General features: G+C 43.1%; 1 protein-coding gene across 2 annotated transcripts in view; it reads right to left on the bottom strand.

Annotated features, from left to right (window-relative positions):
* Positions 1 to 24132, bottom strand: part of CTNNA2 (catenin alpha 2) — a 695903-nt gene extending 671771 nt beyond the window's left edge. For both annotated transcript variants that reach the window (XM_063135156.1, XM_063135157.1), the window contains exon 1: positions 24031 to 24132. In XM_063135156.1, coding sequence (XP_062991226.1) covers positions 24031 to 24132 — 102 coding nt within the window. The remainder of the gene's footprint in view (positions 1 to 24030) is intronic.
* Positions 24133 to 25662: the final 1530 nt, after the last annotated feature.

The raw sequence follows: 25662 nt of genomic DNA, 5'->3' as shown, positions 1-25662 counted from the left end.
ATTGCTTATTTCAGTCAAATAGCCAACTGTTGGTTAAAACAACTCCCTCCACACAACACAATAACCCATGGTGGGTTAAATAACAAACTGTTGATTATTTAAACCACCATTAGTTATCGTGTGGTCTGAACCCAGTCACTGCTAAAGCAGGGAAAATTGTAGCCTAGATGTAGTTAGCCTTTTGGATCATTGTCTTTAAAACACCTCTCCAGGTCTCTCCACATCCAAAGCTCATGGGGTGCTGATTGGGCTAGAGGCCCAGAACTACACCCTCAGGATTGATTGAGGAGGGGGAGCATAAGCAAATAAGGTCTTATAAAAAGGTTAATGATCAATGTTAATAAGGATGTCACAGAGAATGTCTCAGGACATTATCTAGCGGAGCACGTGAAGGATGTCACTGTGACCTCTTAACCTGTGGAGATGTCTGCAGACATGTGTGGCAAAACCTGGTCCAAGTTGCCTACAGACATCGCTGAGGCTGGGGCTGCATTAACTGGACTAGAAAGGGCTCCTTTCCAGCAACCCTATTACATGTTTAAAAAGTTTAAGAAGTTTTCAACACTGATTTTACTTACACAGCAAAGTATTTAAAATTGTATCAAGATTGTATCAAGACTGTCCAGCTTTTATACAGAAGAGAAATAAGTCCACAGCAATCTCCCACAGCAGAAAAAGACTGTTCTGCGGTCATCATAATTCTGTAGTCCCTTCACTTATTCTTCTGAAACTTTGTGGGTTTCTTGACATCTCTATGATGTAGGCGGTTTTCATATAAATTCTCAAAACACTACAGGGGAAGGGAGAGTGAATAATTCACCTCCCAATTTGAGAACTCCCCTTCCTCATAAATTTCCACAAAAAAATCTTGTACTTATTAATCTGAAACTTGACAAGCACTGTCCCCTCAGAAGGAGCAACAATTCCTGCAAATTTCAATTCTATAATGAAATAAAAATGTTATTGATTGTTCCCTTTTTAAAAGAGAGAGAGAGAGAGAATGAATGAAAAGGTGCACAGCACAAAAAACACAGCACTTATTTTACTCAAATCTGGCAGGTGTAAATCTACCCTCTGACAAGCTTTCTATGTCTCCAACTTTCATCCAGTGCTAGCCAAGAGGGAGGAGTTGTAGCCCTTTTTTATTTCTATGATAGTCAGTGGGGGGAATGAAGCCTCAGATCTCCAAATTTCAACTAGGGTACCTGTCTGAGCAAATTGGTCCATTTCCTGAATTGCATTATAAAGGAATTACACATCTCAAATTTATCTATGTATAGCATCTCCACTGTGGATTGCAGAAGGCAGTGAAACATGAGTCCATGGGAAGTCTACCTTGAGGGGCACTGTTCATCTTCTCAAAAGTCCTGGAATAGGTGGTGCTGATGCAACCCTTGTTCCTCAAATCATTATCTGAGAAGATGGGTAGATTGTTCCTTGACCCAAAATTAGAGAGCTGTGAAGATTCCATATTCCCAGTAGGTGCCTCAAGGTTTTCCGAGGTTAAAAAACAAATCACAAATCCAAACTGGACGCAAGACAAAGAGATTAATGAAATGCTCCAACGAAATAGGACTCTACTAACGAGTGAGAAAATGACAGGAGAAGTAATTGCTGGTTCTAAATCTTTAAACAAATCCCTAAAATGTTACTTTGAATGGAGATGGTTTCCTCGGGATCGTACAGCTGTAAATGGAAGCCTGAATTACTTGAACAAAGGCTGAAAATGTAGTCAGACAAGGCAGGAGCTGCTTCAGTCCTGCACTGACAGTAGCCACAGGTATGACTCATCCACAGTAGCCTGGTGAGTAGCATGTTTGGGGCAAGTTTAACACTTACATAATTCTATCTTTTAGGAGGCCTCAGAGCAGTTCACAGCAAAACAAAAAGATTTAACTCCTGACATGAACACAAAGAATGGAAGGAAATCTATGCCTGAGTATTGACAGGGGGAGTGTGTCCCTGCTGGTACTTTCAGACATCTCAGCGGCTTTCGATACCATCGACCACGGTATCCTTCTGGAATGCCTAAGGGGATTAGGAATTGGGGGCACTGTGCTTTAGTGGTTCTGGTCCTACCTCTCGGACAGGTTCCAGATGGTGATGATTGGGGATAGCTGCTCCTCAAAGAAGGAGCTGCTGTGTGGTGTACCACAAGGTGCCATCCTATCCCCAATGCTATTTAATATCTACGTGAAACCGCTGGAAGAGATCATCCGGAGGCATGAGGCGGGGTGCTATCAGTATGCTGATGACACCCAAATATATTTCTCTATGCCTCCGACAACAGTGTGTCTCGTCTGAATGAATGCTTTGAGGCAGTAATGGGCTGGATGAGGAAAAACAAACTGAAACTGAATCCAGAAGACAGAGGTGCTTGCTGTGAAAGCCATAACCTGGGTTTGAAGGAGTGTCAACCAGTTCTGGATGGGGTTACACTCCCCCTGAAAGACTGTGTCTGCAACTTGGGAGTGCTTCTGGATTCGTCACTCCAAATGACAGCCCAGATAGATGCGACAGCCAGGAGTGCCTACTATCAGCTTCGGCTAATACGCCAGCTGCGCCCCTTCCTGGAGTCGGAAGACCTAAAGTTGGTAGTGCACGTGCTGGTAACTTCGTGGCTCGACTTCTGCAAAGCGCTCTACATAAGGCTAGTCTGGAAACTGCAACTCATTCAAAATATGGCAGCCAGGCTGGTCACTGGTACACCTAGGAGTGACCACATTACACCAGTTTTAAAATCTCTTCACTGGCTGCCAATTAGTTTCTGGGTGAAGTATAAAGTGTTGGTTATCACCTTTAAAGCTCTACATGGTTTGGGTCCAGGCTACCTGCGGGATCGCCTTCTCCCGTACAATCCGCCCCGCACACTCAGGTCCTCTGGGAAGAATCTACCTCAGTCGGCCAAAATTAGCCTGACAACCATTACCCAGAGGACCTTTTCCTCTGCTGCTTCCAGACTGTGGAATGGCCTGCCAGAGGAAATTCGTCAACTTAACAGTCTTTTAGCATTTAAGAAAGCTATAAATTCTAATCTTTTCCAGCAGGCCTATCCAGTGGTATTTTAGGATGCTTTTAGGAAGTTTTAACAATGTATACTGTGTTTTGATTAATATTTTATATATTTTATAGTTGTTGTTGTTGTTCCCTGCCTCAATCAGGATGGTGAGGTGGGTTAGAAATATATTATTACTATTATTATTATTATTATTATTATTATTATTATTATTATTATTAGGAAGTCCCACATACCCTCAGACATAATAAAATTCCAGATAGTTCTCCATAATTAGAGCCTACCCTCAGCTCACTGATCAAAGCAAATGCATTAGCCTTCTGGAGGATTTTCAGGTTCAGGTTCTGAAACACACTGAGAATTTTCTCTAATGCTGCCTCTTTACATAGGCCTAATCTACAGCAAACAGGATATTGCACTATGAAAGTAGTATAAAAGTAGTACTCCACCTCACAACTGCTCATTGCAGTTTAGCCTTACTTTGAAAGCAGCCCTTAAATTCAGCGGCCCTCTTCAGATGACACGCTAAGCTACTTAGCACATCAGATGTACCATGGTGGCTATATAACCAAGGTTCAAACATGGTCACTAACCATTTGCTGCAAAAGAGTTAGCAGCCTAACCATGGCTTAGTGTGTTGTCTGAACAGGGCCAGTGTGTTCTTCATTTATTCTCACCACAGAGTGAGACAATATTGGAGATCTTTCATGGAAGATTGCCTCCTCAAGTACCTAGATGATTAAATGATTACAAGAATTCGAGTTTCGTTTGATTTGGTTTTAGCAAATATATTTTCAGAAACTAACAGTTGTAGCCCACTTTGTTCATAAATATGTGGAAGCAGTTACACTTCAGGTTGAAACCATGGAACCAATTCTCTTAGGCTATATGTTTACATCAGTTTTATAGATTAACAGTTGTACCTTCCCTCTCAAAGAATCCTGAGAATCATAGGACTCGTGTTCACCAAACAGGACATTCCACTATGAAAGTGGTATATAAAAGGCAGGAGCCACACTACTGCTTTATATATTGAAGTGCACTGCAGGATCTACACTACTGCTTTATAGTGGTACTGAAGTGCAGTGATAACTGTAGGGGCCCATGACACATCTACACCAAGCAGGATATAACACTATGAAAGTGGTATGAAAGCAGTATATGGTACGTGTCAATGGGCCCCAACAGTTGTCAGTGCACTTCAATAGCACTACAAAGCAGTAGTGTGGCTCCTGAATTTTATATACTGCTTTCATACCACTTTCATTGTGGAATATCTCCTTGGTGTAGATGAGCCCAGAGTTAAATGGGGATTAAGAATGATGTATTAGATATTCCTAGGAACCTTTCACAGAACTACAATTTCCCCAATTTCTGGGGGAGGTGGAATGACAGTTTAAGTCTGATTTAGATATTCCCTGTCTAAGGACTTGTTCTCTGCCACAATGGAAAGGTACTGACTAAAAATAATATTCAGCCTAGATTTAACAGACTTTTATACAAATACTGAAATCTTTGCCTTTCACCTAACGTGAACTGATCAAACTGGAAGGATGTTTAATGCCAAGTACTACAAGCAGGGTTCTGCTAACAAGATCTGTTCTTCATACCAGAGGAGCGCTGTCCGCCCTGGCTTATGTAATTTATGCAAATAATCAAACATTCACAGAATGTTGTACTGAAACAAGCCATTACAACAGTCACAATTATTTGAAGGGATACTACTATAATCCTAGCAAGAGTCAAAAGCATTTGACCCTTGATTTTCTATTCTCCATACCACCTGGAATAATCATAGGCAAACCACAACATGAGTGACCACAATATGCATCCATAGAGAGCACCTTTCCCAAGACTTGCAAAATCTCTTCTCAAACAACAGATTTGCTTGCAACAAAGATTCTGCCTTTAGGCTACCTTGAAGAGGATGTATGTTCTGGGAGCAACACATTTCTACCTTCATGTCTTTAAAATGCTACTGTCTGTTCTTGTCCTTTAGAACTAGAAGATCATTATAGTCAGACTTACGTTTTTAGGTTGGTCTGTGGAGAAAGCCAGGGAGTTCCAGAAAAACATCTATTTCTGTTTTATTGACTATTCTAAAGCCTTTGACTGTGTGGATCATAACAAATTGTGGCAAGTTCTTGGTGGTATGGGGATACCAAGTCATCTTGTCTGCCTCCTGAGCAATCTGTATAATGACCAAGTTGCAACGGTAAGAACAGACCACAGGACAACGGACTGGTTCAAGATTGGGCAAGGAGTATGACAGGGTTGTATACTCTTACCCTACCTATTCAACTTGTATGCAGAACACATCATGTGATGTGCTGGGCTTGATGAAACCAAGGTTGGAGTTAAAATAGCTGGAAGAAGCATTAGCAATCTCAGATATGCAGATGATACCACTTTGATGGCTGAAAGCGAGGAGGAGCTGAGGAGCCTTATGACGAAGGTGAAAGAAGAAAGTGCAAAAGCTGGGTTGCAGTTAAACCTAAAAAAAAACAAGATTATGGCAACCAGCTTGATCGATAACTGGCAAACAGTGGGAGAAAATGTGGAAGCAGTGATAGACTTTGTATTTCTAGGCACAAAGATTACTGCAGATGTTGACTGCAGCCAGGAAATCAGAAGATGTTTACTTCTTGGAAGGAGAGCAATGAGAAATCTCGATGAAATAGTTAAGAGCAGAGACATCACACTGACAACAAAGGTCTGCATAGTTAAAGCAATGGTATTCCCCGTAGTAACCTATGGCTGCGAGAGCTGGACCATAAGGAAAGCTGAGTGAAGGAAGATAGATGCTTTTGAACTGTAGTGTTGGAGGAAAATTCTGAGAGTGCCTTGGACAGCAAGAAGATCAAACCAGTCCATACTCCAGGAAATAAAGCCAGACTGCTCACTTGAGGAAATGGTATTAAAGGCAAAACTGAAGTACTTTGGCCACATAATGAGAAGACAGGACACCCTGGAAAAGATGCTGATGCTAGGGAAACTGGAAGGCAAAAGGAAGAGGGGCCGACCAAGGGCAAGATGGATGGATGATATTCTGGAGGTGACGGACTCAACCTTGGGGGAGCTAGGGGTGGTGACAGCTGACTGAAAGCTCTGGCGTGGGCTGGTCCGTGAAGTCACAAAGAGTCAGAAACAACTGAACTAAACAACATAGACATTATATAACATACTTCAAGAGTTCTTTAGACATGGGACGTTTATTTTGCTTGGTATCTAAGCCTGAGATCTCAAAACAAAATTGTTTCCATTGTTGTTCCAAATTGCAGTCACTCGACCACAAATCACATAAATTATTTAACAACAAATAGTCGAATTCTCATTCCACTCTAAAAGGTATGTTTAAATTTGACCAGTACTAAATATCAATGTACCTGTCAATTCATGACATAATGCTCAACCATCATTATATCCATCAAGACATAATTTACTGCCAATGCTTTCCCCCCCCACATTTACATACCAAATCAAAGAGAAAGAGGGCATGTCTACACCGCACAGGGTTGCAGGAGAGAGGGGGGAGGATCTCGTGGCATTATGCTTGTGAGATCCTACCCCTCCGTCTACATGCAGCACATGACGTCCCAAGAGGACGTAGGACATCGCGCCCGCAATTTTGTTTTTTTGTTTTTTAATGAAGATGAGCACTCGAGTGCTCAAACGAAAAATTAATCCCGTTCCCCGCCCCACCCCCAATGGGCATGGAGCTCCATGCCCAGGTCCTAGCTCCTCGCGGTTACTCACAAGGAGCTAGGACGAAACCACGATGGCGGGCCACACCTCCTGCGCTCTCGGGATCATTCCAAGACCGTGGGGAAAAATGTGATTAAAGGGTAGGGTGATAGCCCAGGGAAAGGGAGGGATCATTCCTCCCTGCTCCCAGGATCCCCTGTGCGTCATGTGGACGCACATGGACGATCACGGGGTGATCCCTGGGATATCACCCTGTGTAGACATACCCAGAAATACACGCCCTAACTTACTATTTTTCACTTTGGTCAGTGAAACCTTCCATAAAAATGTATGGTTAATTAAAGCATTTCAATCCATGAATTAATGCTTAATTGCTTTGTTATGCAATGTAGAGATATGCTTAATTTTCTGTGAAAGCTTCAATAGATGAATATACGTCCTCTGGAAATAACTCAATTTTCAGCAGCAGTTCAGAACGCTGAATTGATTATGCTTCCACATGAACAGCTTGAAAGAAGAATAACTACTATTAGTGAGAGGAGGCAGAGAGTACAGAGTTCTATACGTGAAAAGCAAAATATTAATTTCTGCGTACATTTTATTTTTATATGTGCATGCATAAATAAAAGTTCATAAGAAGAAGATCCAGCCAGGTGTAATAAATGCTATAAATATATAGCAGCATCACACTTTCCACTCTTCCCAGTAAGATGGGAAATAGATTGAGCAGGACACTAAGGGCTTTGCTAGACCTACCTGTTAATCCGTTCAGGAGTAGGAGCGAGCCCACGCTGCAGCTACTGCGGGCTGTCGCTCCTAGCTAGATGTAACACGCGACGGGGTAAAGGAAAGCCCCGTCGCATCGGCCATTTTTTTTTCATCTTAAAGGGGCCATGTGCGCAGGAGCGCACCAATGATAAGGTAGGTTTTTTAAAAAAGGGTTCCCCGCTCCCCCTGCCCCCGATTTCCCCCTGCCCCGCAATGTCCAATGCCCCCCCGCCCACCCTCCATGTCCAATGCCCCCCTCGTCCCCACCCACCATGTCCAATGCCCCCCTCGCCCCCCCAAGGTGGCATACATAATCCTCCTCCGCTGCATGTTATCCTCACAACAACCCTGTGAGGTGGGTTGGGCTGAGAGTCTGCCACTGGCTCAAAGTCAACCAGTTGGTTTCCATGGCCAAGTGGGGACTAGAACCCAGATCTCCCAACTCCAAGTCCGACACCTTAGCCACTACACCACTCTGGCTCTCATAATATCACTAAGATTTGTATGTGTGGGGATTTTGTCTTTGTTTGGGGGGGGCATGTTAAGGTAAATAATCCCTTCTGCACATATACATTGATGGGATCTGAGCTAGCAATGACAGATCAAGAAAGAGATCTTGAGGTTGTGGTGGACAGCTCAATGAAAATATCGCCCCAGCATGTGTATGCTGTGGAGGAAAAAAACAAATACTATGTTTGACATAATTAGGAAAGTAATTGAAAACTTCCAGTATCATACTGCCCTTATAAAAATCTGTTCCACAACCACATCAAGATGCTGTCTATACGTCTTCTAAGCCTACAGTGGCTGAGCCATGGTGCTGGGTGTGTTATATGATATAGCCACTGACTTGCAGGCAGTGCTGGGCTTTTCATCAAAGCTGTGCGGTTAAAAAAAAGTCCAGAACTTACCCTGACTTTTTTTTCTTCAAAGCAAGGTCATTGCAGCCCTTCTGCTGCATTACCTTGCTCTGGGGTCAAGCCAGATGTAGATGGCAACCTGTAATTGGTTGCAGGAAGCCCAGCAGAGGGCAAGATTGTGTTAATTAACTTCTCTGATGCTGCGTTAATTCACCCCAGTTTATAACCCAAATTTGCAAATTTGTGGCAGGAGCTTTTATCCTTTACTTTGCAGATGCACAGCTGTGGATCTCCAGTTTATAAAAATAGAGATCTGCTATGTTCCGTGACAGTTTGATTTAATGGGGCGAAATTGGGGAGGTGGTGCTCTCATAGGGAAAGCACACACCCCATTTCACCAAACTGTCAGCCAATGCAACAGATCTCTATTTTTATGCACTGGAGATGTTCACATGTTCATCAGTAAAGTAAAGAATAAAAGCTCCCTTCACAAATGTGCAGTTCCTCCCGTCAGACCCTGCCCTGGATAAATTGGGACTTTTGCTTCTTCTCAGAACAGTGGGCATAATCGGGTAAGAGGGTGGGAGCTATTACTCCCCACACACCCAGAAATATGTTTTTCCCGGCACTGGTTTTCGGGACAGCCAGCTTTGCCATATAACACTGACTGAGCAGAGCAAATTTCATCATATTATGGAGAATAAGAGCAAAGAGCTTTCCTCCCGTGCTCGTCAAGATGTAGCCCAGGAATACTGTGTGTGCAGTTCCGGCCATCACACCTTAACAAGGATACTGTAAAGTTGGAAAAGGTGTAGAAAATAGCAACCAAAATAATCAAGGGGCTAGAGTAACTCCCCTATGAGGAGAGGTTGCATCACCTGGGACTGTTTAGCTTAGGAAAAAAGTTGAGTAAGGGGGAGATACGATAGAGGTGGACAAAATTATGCATGGAGTGGAGAAAGTGGATAAGGAGTTGTTGTTTTTCTTTCTCTCTCATAATACCAGTTCCCAGGGTTAGCCTATGAACATGAGTAGTGGAAGCTTCAGGATAGATATTAGGCAGTACTTTTTTCACACAATGCATAGTAAATATACAGAGTTTGCTACGACAAGATGTAGTGATGGCCATCAATATGGCTTTAAAAGGGGATACATGACTACATGGAGGCTATCAATGGCTACAGTATGCCTCTGTGTACCAGTTGCTGGGGAACATGGAAGAAGTCAGTGGATTCCATGAATCCAATCCCCTGCTGGGCTGCTACCAGTAGACCAGGATGAGCGATGGAGATGGTTTTTCACTTATAGAATCATAGAATCATAGAATGGCAGAGTTGGAAGGGGCCTACAAGGCCATCGAGTCCAACCCCCTGCTCAATGCAGGAATACACCCTAAAGCATCCCTGATAGATGGTTGTTCAGCTGCCTCTTGAGTGCCTCTAGTGTGGGAGAGCCCACAACCTCCCTAGGTAACTGATACCATTGCCGTACTGCTCTAACAGTCAGGAAGTTTTTCCTGATGTCCAGCTGGAATCTGGCTTCCTTTAATTTGAGCCCGTTATTCTGTGTCCTGCACTCTGGGAGGATGGAGAAGAGATCCTAGCCCTCCTCTGTGTGACAACATTTTAAGTCTTTGAAGAGTGCTATCATGTCTCCCCTCAATCTTCTCTTATCTAGGCTAAACATGCCCAGTTCTCTCGGTCTCTCTTCATAGGGCTTTGTATCCAGACCCCTGATCATCCTGGTTGCCCTCCTCTGAACACGCTCCAGCTTGTCTGCGTCCTTCTTGAAGTGCAGTGCCCAGAACTGGACGCAATACTCTAGATGAGCCTAACCAGGGCCGAATAGAGAGGAACCAGTACCTCACGTGATTTGGAAGCTATACTTCTATTAATGCAGCCCAAAATAGCATTTGCCTTTCTTGCAGCCACATCACAGTGTTGGCTCAAATTCAGCTTGTGATCTACAATTCCAAGATCCTTCTCGTTTGTAGTATTGTTGAGCCAAGTATCCCCCATCTTGTAACTGTGCATTTGGTTTCTATTTCCTAAATGTAGAACTTGGCAGTTATTAGGGATGTGCTCCGCTTCTCCTCGGACCGGAGAAGCAGAAGCAGATCGGGGGGCTTCACCTCCCCTTAAGGTGGAGGCGAAGAGAATTGGGGGAGCAGCGGAGCGTTGTGGAGTGGATCGAGGTGAAGGCGGATCCTTCGCCTCAATCTGGAGCTCCGCAGAAAAGGTAAGGGGGGGTTACTTGGCCCATGCGGCGACGGTGGTAGTGCCAGGTAAGGGGATAAGGGGGAGGGGGGTCTTACCTGCATCTGTCTGCGGCCCCATGGCTGCTTCAACTGAGCCCGAGGACTCAAACAGGAAGACTAGGCCGCAACTGCGGCCTGGTCTTCCTGTTTGAGTCCTCGAGCTCAGTTGAAGCAGCCACGGGACCGCGGATGGACGCAGGTAAGGGGGAGGAGGGAGGGGGGTTACCTGGCCCTGCTGCCGCTGCTGCCCGTGCGGCGACAGTGGCAGAGCCAGGTAAGGGGAGGGGGGTCTTACCTGTGTCCATCACAGCCTGTCGCCACCTTCACTAGAGCCCCGGCTCAACCAGGAAGTGTAGGCCGCAATCGGCGCCTACAGTTCCTGGTTGAGCCGCAGGCTCTAGTGAAGCTGGGACGGGACGGGACAGAGACAGGTAAGGGGGAGGAGGGAGGGGGGCCTTACCTGGCACCACTCCCCGCTGCTGCGGAGCTCCGATTCGGAGCCGGAGGTCCGCAGCGGAGCGGAACGGACCCTAGGCGGATCGAGGTGGGGCGGAGCGGGCCTGATCCGCAATTTGCGGATTGGGTGCGAAGAGGATCGGGGGGGGGGGCGTGCACATCCCTAGCATTTATCCCTATTAAATTTCATCCTGTTGTTTTCAGCCCAGCACTCCAGCCTATCAAGATCACTTTGAAGTTTGTTTCTGTCTTCCAGGTATTAGCTATCCCACCCAATTAGTGTCATCTGCAAATCTGATAAGCGTTCCCTGCACCTCCTCGTCCAAATCATTAATAAAAATGCTGAAGAGCACTGGGCCCAGGACTGAGCCCTGCGATACCCCATGCTCCTTTTGTTTTTGCTCTAGACAGGACTGTGACCCCACCTAGCAGAGGCATATTGGGAGGGGAGGGGGTTCAGGCTCCAAAGGCAATAGGATTTTTCATACTATGACCTCTCCCCTCCCCTCCGTGCCCACCACAATGCCCCTGAGGTACTCCGGAAAGCAGCCAGTGCAGTTCTTTCCACGGCAGCTGCTAGGTGTTGGAGATGGGGAAAGAATCAGATTTTAAAGTGCCCTGTCCAAGGTCATAGCAGTATCTACAGTCAGGGTGGGGGCTGAGAAGAATTCTATAGTCCCAGGGACATTCTCCAGGGACCATAGGATTGCTCTTCCTGAACTCAAAACTGGGTGTTGCTCATTCACATGTATCTAATCTTAAGAATCAGTTATTATTATTATTATTATTATTATTATTTATTTATATAGCACCATCAATGTACATGGTGCTGTACAGTTGTTTTGTTCCATATCTAGAGGCAAGCTTTCTCACAGGTACAAGCCTGTGAGAATGTTTGCTGCCAACTTAGCTCACAGAGCTTTTTTTCCTTTTAAACCGAAAAGCCATTATCTACTCAAATAGCTCCCAGCAACACAACTGCACAAGAGTAATCAGTACAACAAGTGCGCTGGTAAACACTCCTCTTGCATATTCGTTTCCAAACGCAAAAAGAAACTACTTCCATATCAAAAATAATATACAGGCAATGCAATGTGAGGTCAAAGCTACAATAAGCTCCAACTGTATTACAATGGCTACATAAGCAGAGCTTCATGCAAGTTATTTTATTTCATTTCATTTTTTTATGTTAAATTATTTTTAGGGTAGCACCCTCTCATTTGGAATTTAGATTATGCAGCTTATTTTAGACTATTTGGAACAAACTGTGCTCCAAGATGTAACAGTCGAAAAATAACTTCATTTGTTTCCAAACGACCACACATAAGCATATTTATACAATTAAACTGGGAAGCAAAAGATGATAATTGGCTTATCCCTTTAATAACAGAGATGACTGGGTAGCTTTTCTGGCTCTAATGCTAAACAATGTATAAATCATTAAGTAAATGATCCCCATGAATAATAATAAATAAGAGAAAGGAACTAGCTATGAAGGCTTATGCATCTCTTCCTAAGAAATTGGATAAAGATGCGTTAGATGTAGGATATTCTGCTGGCAGGAGCTAAACTGAAAAGAACCACCTTCTAACTCTGTAACTGTAGAGTGGAAAATGGGGAAAACCCAAGGGATCATTTATGGAGGCTTTTCTAAATGTTTCCTCAAGTCAAATCTTGTAATCTCCCAATTTTAGAACAATGGTGTTTTTAGGCAGGGTTCCAGTATCTTATTTTAGTTCTAAGTGAAGATCTTTGCATCCGTTATTAAAGACCCTCCCCTTGTGTTTTGCTCCTCGAAAGTATATCTGAGATGATCTGAGAAGATTTTTTCACCCCAGTTGGATACTAAGTGCTCTCTCTGATTGTCTGATAAAGTGTTCCAGACAGGGTGATTAAAGGTATCCTCAAAACGGGCACATTGGGAAACCATAAAGCAGCAACAATAACGAAGGAGCTTGTGATTTAATAACTTCTCTAGAGCATTCCTGAGTACTGCATTTCTTTCAGCACAGTTCTATTTGAATGTACTCAGAAGTCAATCCTACTGTGTTCAACAGGGCTTCCCCCCCCCACCCTCCCGGTAAATGCACACAGGATTGCAGCCTTGGGACAAGATTTTACTCAAATTGACTCCACCTCTTACTGGAACCCAGTTAGCACAATGCAGTACAATGCATTTAGCCATCTGGTTTCCCACTTGATTTGATAATTACTTTAAATGACATTCTGAAACAGTTCATATATGAGAATTTATTCCCCAGAAAATGATTAAAGAATTCAGGTATTTATGTGCATGTCCATTTATACTGCGCACACACACTCACACAAATATACATATGTTGTTTGAAATCTTGGTGCAACCTTAATAATAATACAAGGAACCAGCAGCGAAGCAGTAACGTAAGTCAAGGAAAAAGGCTATAGTCAATCTTTTAATTGACTTTCTATGAGCACTTAAGAAATCATCAGACGGGTAGCCATGTTAGCCTGTTGCAGTAAAAACAATGAAGCCTTGTGGCATCTTAAAGACGAATGCTAACACATTTTTGGGCATAAGCTTTTGTGGACACTGGTGAAGTAATCAGTGTTCACAAAAGCTAATGTCAAAATAAATGTGTTAGTCTTTAAAGTGCCACAAGACTCTTTGTTGTTATTGGGCGGGGGGGGGGGGGGGTTAAAGAAGGATTGATCGATATTCTACCATAACATCAGTTTTTGGTTTCATTTTTTGCCTAGAGGTATCATGGCACAAATTGCTTCAAATTTCATTGGAGAAATATATTCTAAATTAGCAGCATGTTTTTTTAACATCTCCATGTCTTTACATTTATTTAAAAACACTGCATGATATTACATAGGGGTGTGCACGGACCCCCCGCTCCGCTTCACTTGCAGATCCGCCATTTTTCGGATCGGGCCGCTCCGCCCCGCCCCCGCTCCGCCCACTTCCGCTCCGCTCCGCCCGGAGCTCCGGATCCGGATCCGGAGCTCCATTTCCCCCCCCCATAGGCTTGCATTGAAAGCTAAAAAATTATACAACTTTTTTTCTGTTCAAGTTAGAAACCTCATGTTTGGCACCATGACACCTCATGGGAATATACACACGCACGCCAAGTTTCAAAGCAATCCCATCATCCCCTGATTTTTGGCGAATTTTTGAAAATCGGGCACCCCACACACAACATCCCTGCGAGGTGTGTTAAAAAACACGGGGAAAAGCCCGTTCAGATGAAGAAAGAGAAGTTTCCCAGAATCCCAAGTTACCTGTTTTGCCTATGCCCTCCTCCAACTTTGGGATCATCATGACCGGGAGCTGACTCTGCCCCTCAGCCCTTTGAAAAAGGTATTTTTCCCGCCGATTTTTTAAAAACTTCTAGCCCGCGACCCGTACGATGCAGAAAGTTGAGAGTGGTCTCAAAATGACCCCCATCCACGACTCTCTGTGCACAAGAATTTTCAGAATGATAGCTTAACCCCCCCCAGTTATCCCCGATTCTTTCCCTCAATGCAATCCTATGGGCGAAAAGCCGAAAACGCAGTTTGAGCCGCGCGGTTGACCCGATTTTCACAAAAATATAGCCCGCGACCCAGACAACGCAGAGAGGTGAGAGTGGTCTCAAAATGACCCCCATCCACGACTCTCTGTGCACAAGAATTTTCAGAATGATAGCTTAAACCCCCCCCCAGTTATCCCCGATTCTTTCCCTCAATGCAATCCTATGGGCGAAAAGCCGAAAACGCAGTTTGAGCCGCGCGGTTGACCCGATTTTCACAAAAATATAGCCCGCGACCCGTACGATGCAGAAAGTTGAGAGTGGTCTCAAAATGACCCCCATCCACGACTCTCTGTGCACAAGAATTTTCAGAATGATAGCTTAACCCCCCCCCCAGTTATCCCCGATTCTTTCCCTCAATGCAATCCTATGGGCGAAAAGCCGAAAACGCAGTTTGAGCCGCGCGGTTGACCCGATTTTCACAAAAATATAGCCCGCGACCCGTACGATGCAGAAAGTTGAGAGTGGTCTCAAAATGACCCCCATCCACGACTCTCTGTGCACAAGAATTTTCAGAATGATAGCTTCAAAAACAACGTAGTTATGCGCGATTATTTGCCGCAATGCAATCCTATGGCGAAATGTTTTCAAGATGGCGACCGGAGCGCTCCGCCTGAACTCGGAGCTCCGAAAAATGGGCGCTTCTCTTCGCCTTGCTTCTAGGGGGTCCGCGGTCCGCTCCTACTCCGCCTCTGGGTAAGGCGGAGCAGGCCAATCCGCTACTGCTTCTACGCTCCTAATCGGAGCGGAGCACATCCCTAATATTACATGGTTATGGAGTTGTAAGACTCCATCTGGCTAAATTAGTTTTCCCTTTTTTAAAAAACAACAACAATATATCAGTATGCAATGTAAGAAGCATAACTAATTTGTGTTACCTCTAGTTATATTATCAGTTTCATGAATAACTACTATCCTACTATTTCACCTCTGCGGACTAACATATTTGAAAGTCTCTAGTAGTGCCAGGAGACATGTATTACACCTCAAATAGCCAGTGTGGTGTAGTGGCTAAAGTGTTGGACTGAGAATCAGGAGATCTGGGTTCTAGTCCCCACTTGGGCCATGGAAACCCACTGGATGACTTTGAGCCAGTCACAGACTCTCAGCCCAGTCTACCTCACAGGGTTGTTGTGAGGATAAAATGGAGAGGGCAAGGAGGAGTATGTACACTGCCTTGGGTTCCTTGGAGGAAAAAAGGCAGGATATAAATGTAATAAAATATATAAAATAAATAAATAAAATACAAAGTCCTAAAAAAAGAGTAACAGAAAATAATGCTTTCACAAAATATTTAATCAAGATAGTCCGCAAATGGCCTCATAACAAGGGGCAGGTCAAAATGCAATGGGCTGTTCATTAATAACATTATTTTTGCATCCTGAACACTTGTTTTGCTTCTTTGTGATGCAGATATTAAGGCAACAAATGCACATTATTGGAATAGAAATTTAGCACAGAGACGGAGAAAAGACTGAGAACTTTATTGATCTACTCATGGAAGCCCATGCAAGTGGATCAATATTCTTCTAGAAGCCATGCCCTATTACGTGAGCCTGTCTCTGCCTTGCAAACTGAAGGAAGTCACAGAGCCCAAGGTCACTTCGTTCCAAGCCTCTCTATGGGCTCATCTACATGAAGCAGGATATTCCACTATGAAAGCGGTATGAAAGCGGTATATAAAAGGCAGGAGCCACACTACTGCTTTATAGTGATATTTAAGAGCACTGCAGGAACTACACTACTGCTTTATAGTGGTACTGAAGTGCACTGACAACTGTTGGGGCCCGTGACGCATCTATGCCACGCAGGATATAACACTATGAAAGTGGTATGAATTTTATATATTTATTTATTTATTACACTTATATACCGCTCCCATAGCAAGGGCTCTCTGGGCGGTTTACAGAAATTCTAAAATTGAGATAAAAACAAGTATACAAAATTTAAAACTCTAAAACACAGAACATACACACATAAAGCATTAAAAACCGATTAAAAACTAAACATGTGGGTGATTAGTATGTGCCGCCATATGCCTGGGCAAAGCAGAAAATGAAAAGCAGTATATGATATGTGTCATGGGCCCCAACAGTTGTTAGTGCACTTCAATACTGCTATAAAGCAGTAGTGTGGCTCCTGCCTTTTATAGACCGCTTTCATACCACTTTCATAGTGGAATATCCTGCTTGTGTAGATGAGCCCAGTGTATTGACTGATTAAGGAATCGCCGAGCAAAATATTGTATCTGCATTTGCTGTTGCTGCTGCTGCTTCTTCCCCTTGGCTCAGAAGCCTTAGTCAAGGTGTGAGCCTCCGAATGATACGAATTAATTTCCTTCCAAGAGCCAAATCCTATTACACCATGGAACTTGGTGAATCACGGAAGTGAAGAGGCAGTCCCCTGTGCTAAATTAGGGACGGGTAATTTGTTCAGCACCAAAGGCCAAGTTGGAAGTACATCAGGAGCCACACTGAATTTGCATATTTTAATTGCATGTCATTAACCTATTATAGACAGCATTGTCATGAACCTGCAAGGACTTAAAGTGGGTCGAGAGTTTGTTCTTCCCCTACCACATCCGCCTTTCTAACTGATTGTTTCAATATTAGAAAGAGAGAGCCAGAATCAGTCCCTGTAGGAATATTTATATAAGCTTAGAAATCTTGAATTGGAGGGAAAGAAATTCATGTAGTATTTACTTGCATCTTTTCTTCCCGCACAGGAGCAATTTGGACTTCCTCTTCTAGATTGATGTGCACACAAAAATGCAAAACTACTAAGACATCATCTGATAAAAACAAAAAGATTTTACTATTTTAACAGGATCTGCGGGTTAATCAAAAGTCAGGATGGGGGATTACCTTCAGTTTTCACATTTTTTCCGAATTTTGTGATGGGGTTCTTAAATAAAAAATGGGTACATTAGGGAAAATTGCATATAAAAACATGTATATTAAGAGAAATGCTCCTAACGTATGCATTTCTCTCAATTTACGCATTGTTGTATACATTTCTCCTAATGTCTGCATTAAGAGAAACACATTAAAAATGAATATATTAGGGCCATGACTAAACCAGGCCTTGTCCCGGGATTGTCCCGGGATCATCCCTGTGCATGCAAATGACACACAGGGGATCCCGGGAGCAGGCAGGGACGACCCCTCCATTTGCCTGGGATAATCCTTAGGTCTAGCTAAGGCCTAGGAGAACTGCATTCTTAAATGCATGTAAATTTTCATGTGGTCTTTTTACAAAAAAAAAAAATCACAAATGGATGCAGAAACAGGACAGAATAAATTTGTACTTCGACAAGTTAGAAAGCTGTAAATTTTTTAGTAAAGGTGAAGAAAAAGATAGAGATATAAAACTTTTTTTTTAATCAGGAAAGAAGAAGAAACAAAAATCTGAAAAACCAACAAGAAGATCCATACGATTTTATTTATTTATTTACTTATTATTACATTTATATCCCGCCTTTTTTCCTCCAAGGAACATAATCCTCCTCCTCTCCATTTTATCCTCACAGCAACAACCCTGTGAGGTAGGTTGGGCTGCGAGTCTGTGACGGGCCCAAAGTCACCCAGTGGGTTTCCATGGCCCAGTGGGGACTAGAACCCAGATCTCCCGACTCCTAGTCCAACACTTTAGCCACTACACCACACTGGCTCTTGATGCTGCCATGATGGCAGTCGAAAGAGAATTGAGGGGAATGTGTGGGAAAACTTTGAGGCATGTGCAGTACGCATTGGAGGAGGGGTTCCTGCCCCAAACACCTCAGCTGTAGAAGTTTCCCAAATGAGGCTCTGCACAGATGCAAAGCCCAGATGTGTGAATGACAGACACCATGAAGTAGAACCATTGTAACCAGCTAAATCATTGCATATGGCAAACAGAGATGAGGCACGCTTGAGAGAAGGGAGATTATTTCTGTCCTTGACCTTGCTGCCAACAAATAAGCAAACTGAGCTGCCAAGGGTATTTATTTAGATTGGAAATTTTCATTCGCCACCCTGCCAAGGGCAGAGAGAGACTTTGAATTCCCATCTTCTTAATGAACATCCACCAATCCTATTTTGTTATGCTTTCCTCATGGCTTCTTAAGATGGCTATAAATCTAATTTAAGAGCTGTAGAATGGCAGTGTCCATGACTATTACACAAAATTAAATAACTGAAGTTCAGATTAACAATTCCTCCATTTCAAGAGGATATTCTAATTCCAACTCATTGTTGCAATCTGAACACCTCCTACCAAAATGTTTTAGAAGAAATATAATTTCAATTCCATTAAATATATTTGGGGGGGACCACTTAGTCAATTCTGTCATACAACAGATAACTCTAAGTGGTTTTCCTCCCTTTTTTGCATTTTGTTTTGGTTTTTCGTTGTTGTTGTTTTTTGCTTTGCACTTGTACAAGATTTCAGACTGCTGGCAATTTCCCCAGTCTTTATATGGTGAGAAATGGGATATGACGTCTTTGCAATTTCATTCCCATAACTACCATTTTTTCTCTTAACTGTCCCCTGGTTTATAATTATTTGCAGATACCTATTCTGACAACAATCCTATAAATGGAATATGCACAGCGTTATCATTAGCTGGTATTTTAAAAAAATCAGTACGATGAAGGGAACACTTGGGCCACAGCTAGACCTAAGCTTTATCCTGGGATCATCCAGGGTTCGCCCCTGCCTGCTCCCGGTATCCCCTGTGTGTTACATGAACAGGTTTGACCCCTGGACGATCCAGGGATAAACCTTAGGTCTAGCTATGGCCTTGGTCTTCTTTCATCCTTCCATATTCTGGGCATTCCTTTTGCTTTGCTTTCCACAGCAGCTCTTTGAGCTTCTGTGTTTTGGCTGGATGAGAAAAAACAAACTGAAGCTGAATCCAGAAAAGACAGAGGTGCTTGCTGTCAAAAGCCATAACCTGGGTTTGGAGGTGTGTCAACCAGTTCTGGATGGGGTTACACTCCCCCTGAAAGACTGTGTTCACAGCTTGGGGGTGATTCTGGATCTGTTGCTCCAAATGACCGCCAAGATAGATGTGATAACCAGGAGTGCCTACTATCAGCTTTGGCTGATACGCCAGCTGCACCCCTTCCTAGAGTCAGAAGATCTAAAGACAGTAGTGCACGCGCTGGTAACTTCAAGGCTCAACTTCTGCCATGTGCTCTACATAGGGCTACCTTTGTGCCTAGTCCGGAAACATCAACTAGTTCAAAATATGGCAACCAGGCTGGTCACCGGTACAACTAGGGGTAACCACATTACACCAGTTTTAAAATCTCTTCACTGGCTGCCAATTAGTTTCCAGGTGAAGTATAAAGTGTTGAAGCCCTACATGGTTTGGGCTCAGGCTACCTGCGGGATGGCCTTCTCCTGTACAATCCACCCCGCACACTCAGGTCCTCTGGGGAGAATTTACTCCAGTCAGCCAAAACTAGGCTGACAACCATTACCCAGCGGACCTTCTCTTCTGCCGCTCCCAGATTGTGGAATGGCCTGCTGGGAGAGATTCATCAACAGTCTTCTGGAATTTAAGAAGTTCCTAAGCCATGGGGTTCCACAGGGCTCTATCTTATCCCCTATGCTGTTTAACATATACATGAAGCCGCTGGGGGAGGTTATCCAGAGATGTGGACTGAGGTGTCATCAATATGCGGATGATACCCAGCTCTTCCTTTCCTTTTCATCAAACCCAGGTGAGGCAGTGACTGTTCTGAACCAGTGCCTGGGCACGGTAATGGACTGGATGAGGGCTAACAAACTGAGACTCAATCCAGACAAGACGGAGGTACTGTTAGCAGGTGGTTCTTTTTGTCCGGCGAGGTGATGTTTGCCCAGTCCTGGATGGGGTTGCACTCTCCCTAAAGGATCGGGTCCGTAGTTTGGGGGTGCTCTTGGATCCAGAACTGTCACTTGAGGCACAGGTGAACTCAGTGGCAAAGAGCACCTTTTATCAGCTTAGGTTGATATACCAACTACGCCCTTATCTGGACAAAGATAGCCTAGCTACAGTTATCCATGCTCTGATAACCTCTCGTTTGGATTACTGCAATGCGTTATACGTGGGGCTGCCTTTGAAAATGGTCCGGTAGCTTCAGCTGGTACAAAACAGGGCAGCCCATTTACTAACAGGGACTGGCCGGCGAGATCACATTACGCCAGTCCTTTTACAACTTCATTGGCTGCCAGTCCAGTCCGGGCCCGATTCAAAGTGCTGGTATTGACATTTAAAGCCCTAAACGGTTTGGGGCCAGGTTATTTGAAGGAACGCTTCCTCCCATATGTACCTGCCCGGACCTTAAGATCATCTACAAGTGCCCTTCTCCGTGAGCCCCTGCCAAAGGAAGTGAGGCAGGTGGCTACTAGGAGGAGGGCTTTCTCCGCTGTGGCACCCCGGCTGTGGAATGAGCTCCCCAGAGAGGTCCGCCTGGCCCCTACACTGTACTCCTTTTGTCGCCAGCTGAAGACCTTTTTTATTCTCTCAGTATTTTAACACTTAATTTTAACTTTAATTTAAATTTTCCTGTTTTAACTCTGTATTTTAATTTTATATCAATTTTATTGCATGATTTTTATCCTGGTTGTGCTTTTTATACTGTATTTTGTATTTGTGCTTTTAACCTGTTGATTGTTTTATTATGGTTTTAATTTTTGTGAACCGCCCAGAGAGCTTCGGCTGTTGGGCGGTATAAAAATGTAATAAATAAATAAATAAATAAATAAGAAAGCCATAAAGACTGACCTCTTCCAGCAGGCCTACCCAGTTGAATTTTAAGATGCTTTTTAATAATGTGCTCCTTTTAATATTGTATTAGTTTTAAATGTTTTAATCAATTATATGTATTTTATGGTGTTTGCATATGTGTTGTACTCCGCCTCAATCCAGAGGGAGAGGCGGGTAACAAATAAAATTATTATTATTATTATTATTATTATTATTAATAATAATAATAATAATACATTAATAGTACATTAATACATTAATAATACATTAATAATACATTAATAATACATTATAATAATACATTAATAATACGTTAATATTAATAGTACATTGATGGTGCTATATAAATAATAATAATAATAATAATAATAATAATAATAATAATAATAATATTCCTTCCTATGCTTATAGTCACTCATTTCACTCTATGTTCTAAAGATGACAAGAGGATCTACTAAACATGTGCTAAAGAAATGTGTCCTCAAATAGGAGCACTAACTATGAGAGCATTCATTTATTTCAGAATTATATAATAGGCCGGTTCTTGTGTTTCTGAAGCCACTGATTAAAACATCTGAATGGCTGTCAGTATGAAAAGAAACGGGGGGGAAACCCCTATCTTTGCTACATGTGATTATGAAATAAAGTGTCAGCAGCATTTATTACAGTGATATCAACAAGAAAAGTAATTTCTCTGACAATTTGCTGCAATATTGTTAGTCCCTCTTCAAAATCCCTAGGAAATGTATTGAAAAATATTATTTATTCAGAGCTATAATGTATATAGCATTTCACAGAACGGCATAAACAAGTCATCAGGGCTCTACTCCTACGACTTTAGAGTCTGGATTTTGACAAAATGGGAAACAGCAACAACGGTGAGAATTAAATCCTCTAAAGGCAAGGGAAACTGATGCACACAAAGCTGTCTTCAACATCGTGCCCGTGGGCACCTGAATGCCCCATTTTTTAAATAAACGTACATGGATTTGTATGAAATGCATATAACTTTCGAGCAGTTCTACATAGGTTTCCACAAAAGCAGACCAAATATCCAAATAAGTGTCCATTTGAAAGTCTATAGGCCACTCATTAAAATATTGAATGCGTTGCAAAGTCCTAAATCCATTGCATTGTAGGAGGGGCGTGTTTATCCTTCTGATGCTCTAATAGCAGCCTTTTAGCTATCAAAATGATGCCAAAAAAAATCAATTTAAGCTATTTCCTAATTTCCATGAAGTAGGTAAATCATTTAAAAGAATATTCACTGAATATTAAAGACTGTTCCAGTACAAAATGTATCTGTGTAATAACCTCCTCCCCAAAAGAAGCAACTACTGGACACTGCCAAAACATATGTTTAGAAGAAGCATTATCTGTATTGCACTGTCAGCAATGTGCTGAATTAGACAATCTCTTATTAAAGACACATTCGCCCCATTCAGAAGACACCTTAAACCATGGCTTAAAGCCATGGTTTAAGGTGTCTTCTGAACAGAGCCACTGTGGTGTCCAAAAGGCACAAAATAAAAGTTTATGCTGAATAAAACACAGACTGAACTCAAGAGATAGACAACAAAGTGATCACCCATCGATTAGGCATTCTGTAGCAATCCCCACAGCAGTTTCTCAAATTCTTAAATCATAGAATCATAGAATAGCAGAGTTGGAAGGGGCCTACAAGGCCATCAAGTCCAACCCCCTGCTCAGTGCAGGAATCCACCCTAAAGCATCCCTGACAGATGGTTGTCCAGCTGCCTCTTGAAGGCCTCTAGTGTGGGAGAGCCCACAACCTCCCTAGGTAACTGATTCCATTGTCGTACTGCTCTAACAGTCAGGAAGTTTTTCCTGATGTCCAGCTGGAATCTGGCTTCCTTTAACTTGAGCCCCTTATTCCGTGTCCTGCACTCTGGGAGGATGGAGTAGAGATCCTAGCCCTCCTCTGTGTGACAACCTTTTAGGTATTTGAAGAGTGCTATCATGTCTCCCCTCAATCTTCTCTTCTCCAGGCTAAACATGCCCAGTTCTTTCAGTCTCTCTTCATAGGGCTTTCTTTCCAGACCACTGATCATCCTCCTCTGAACACGCTCCAGCTTGTCTGTGTCCTTCTTGAACTGTGGAACCCAGAACTTGACACAATACTCTAGATGAGGTCTAACCAGGGCCGAATAGAGAGGAACCCGTACACCCATGGGTACACCCACGGGTCCAAAATGTTTGGGGACCCCTGCTCTAGAGGCCGGGCTATACTAGTAAAAAGTAGCTAGCACATGAATTATTTTGGTGTGCAATCATCATTATTCCTGTTCAAATCAGCCCTGTAAAACAAGACTTTTCCCATCCTTATAATGCTGAATTCCCATCTACCTATTAGCATAAGATTAGTTGTGACAATGACAACTCCTGGTCACCCAGCAGGCACATATTAATTTAGAGCGTTCTTATGTCAGGCTTGACACTTGTCTCACCCCTCTTTCAGAAGAGAAATGTTCAATGAAGCTTGAAAAATGTGTAATACAAGTAGTCCCGATTGAAGTTATCTCACCAACCTTGTCTTTCTGTCCTGTAATCATGAGGGGGAAATGCTACACCTATAAACATGAACTCTAATTACATGAGACATGACAAAACATAACTTGCAATCAGAACAAGTGCTAAGGCTGTGCTAAATAACTTACCTGTGTAACTAGAGGCTCCAATAGCCTCTCCACGGTAAGAGTCCTGATTTCCAAACTTTTGGGGTCCCATTTTAAAATGATTGGTGATGTTGCAGAAGTCATGCTCCCTAGAACAAAGATAACCAGTTATTATTATTATTATTATTTATTTATTTATTTATTTATTTATTTATTTATATAGCACCATCAATGTACATGGTGCTGTACAGATTACACAGTAAATAGCAAGACCCTGCCGCATAGGCTTACAATCTAATAAAGTTGTAGTAAACAATAAGGAGGGAAGGAGAATGCAAACAGGCACAGGGAAGTGTAAACAGGCACCGGGTAGGGTGAAGCTGACAGTATAGGGTCAGAACAAACTCAATATTTAAAAGCTATAGGGAAAAGAAAAGTTTTTAGCTGAGTTTTAAAAGCTGTGATTGAGTTGGTAGTTCTCAAGTGTTCTGGAAGAGCGTTCCAGGCGTAAGGGGCAGCAGAAGAAAAAGGACGGAGCCGAGTAAGGGAAGTGGAGGTCCTGGGGCAGGCGAGAAGCATGGCATCAGAGGAGCGGAGAGCCAGAGCGGGGCGATAGTGTGAGATGAGAGAGGAGAGATAGGCAGGCGCTAGACCGTGAAGAGCTTTGAAGGTCAGCAGGAGAAGTTTATATTGGATTCTGGAGTGAATTGGAAGCCAATGAAGAGATTTCAGAAGTGGAGTGACATGGTCAGAGCGGCGGGCCAAGAAGATGATCTTAGCGGCAGAGTGGTGGACATCTCAAATTTGAATTTTAAATCATACTCTATCGTGGGAATTGATTACTGTACAAATTATGCAACACTTTTAAGTAGCATTATTGATTTCATATAATGGGACTAGTTTTACAGAGAGTACAGTATACCACCCTAAAATACACAAGAGCAATTTGTGTGCAACACTCATTTATTTCCATAGGACACATATTAAGGCTCCAATCCTATACTCACCTAGGTGTAAGCCCCATTGAAATCAATGGGACTTCTGAGTAGGCATGCATAGGAATGTGTTATATGTGGGTTTCTTCCCCCAGAAGTGTCACTTGTTGATTTCAATCAGCAAGATACCATTTCCACACTTTTTCTTTTTCTTTTTGCAGGGTGTGGGGCCAATATGCTTTGCTGCAGCTCGGCTGCTGTCTAGAGCTGCCCCTTTCCAGCATGGAACTCCTCTGCTGAGGGAACTGCACTGGCTGCCTATTCACTACCGGGCCAGGTTTAAGGTTCTTGTACTTGTGTACAAAGCCCTAAATAACTTGGGACCAGGATACCTGAGAGAGCGCCTTCTCCCCTACCAACCTGCCCCGGTCACTGAGGTCATCCGAGGGCCTGCTCCTGGTGGTTCCACAGGGATCCACCCTTCCAGTCCACCAGGGGAAGAGCCTTCAGCGTGGTGGCTCCCCTCCTGTGGAATTCCCTGCCTCTGGAGATCAGGCAGGCTCCAACCTTGTACTCCTTTTGGCGCCTCCTGAAAACATCTTTATTCCAAGAAGCCTTTCCTCAATATGCAGCCTTGTATGTACTTGCTACTTTTAAAATTTGTTTTAACTGTTTTATTCTGTTTTTATTTTCATTTCATCTTGAACACCGCTCCGAAATTTTTCAATGGGGAGCGGTA

The sequence above is a fragment of the Elgaria multicarinata genome, chromosome 10 (genome assembly GCF_023053635.1).
Source record: "Elgaria multicarinata webbii isolate HBS135686 ecotype San Diego chromosome 10, rElgMul1.1.pri, whole genome shotgun sequence".
In the NCBI taxonomy this organism is placed as follows: Eukaryota; Metazoa; Chordata; class Lepidosauria; order Squamata; family Anguidae; genus Elgaria; species Elgaria multicarinata.
This window is presented reverse-complemented; position numbering and strand designations above follow the sequence as displayed.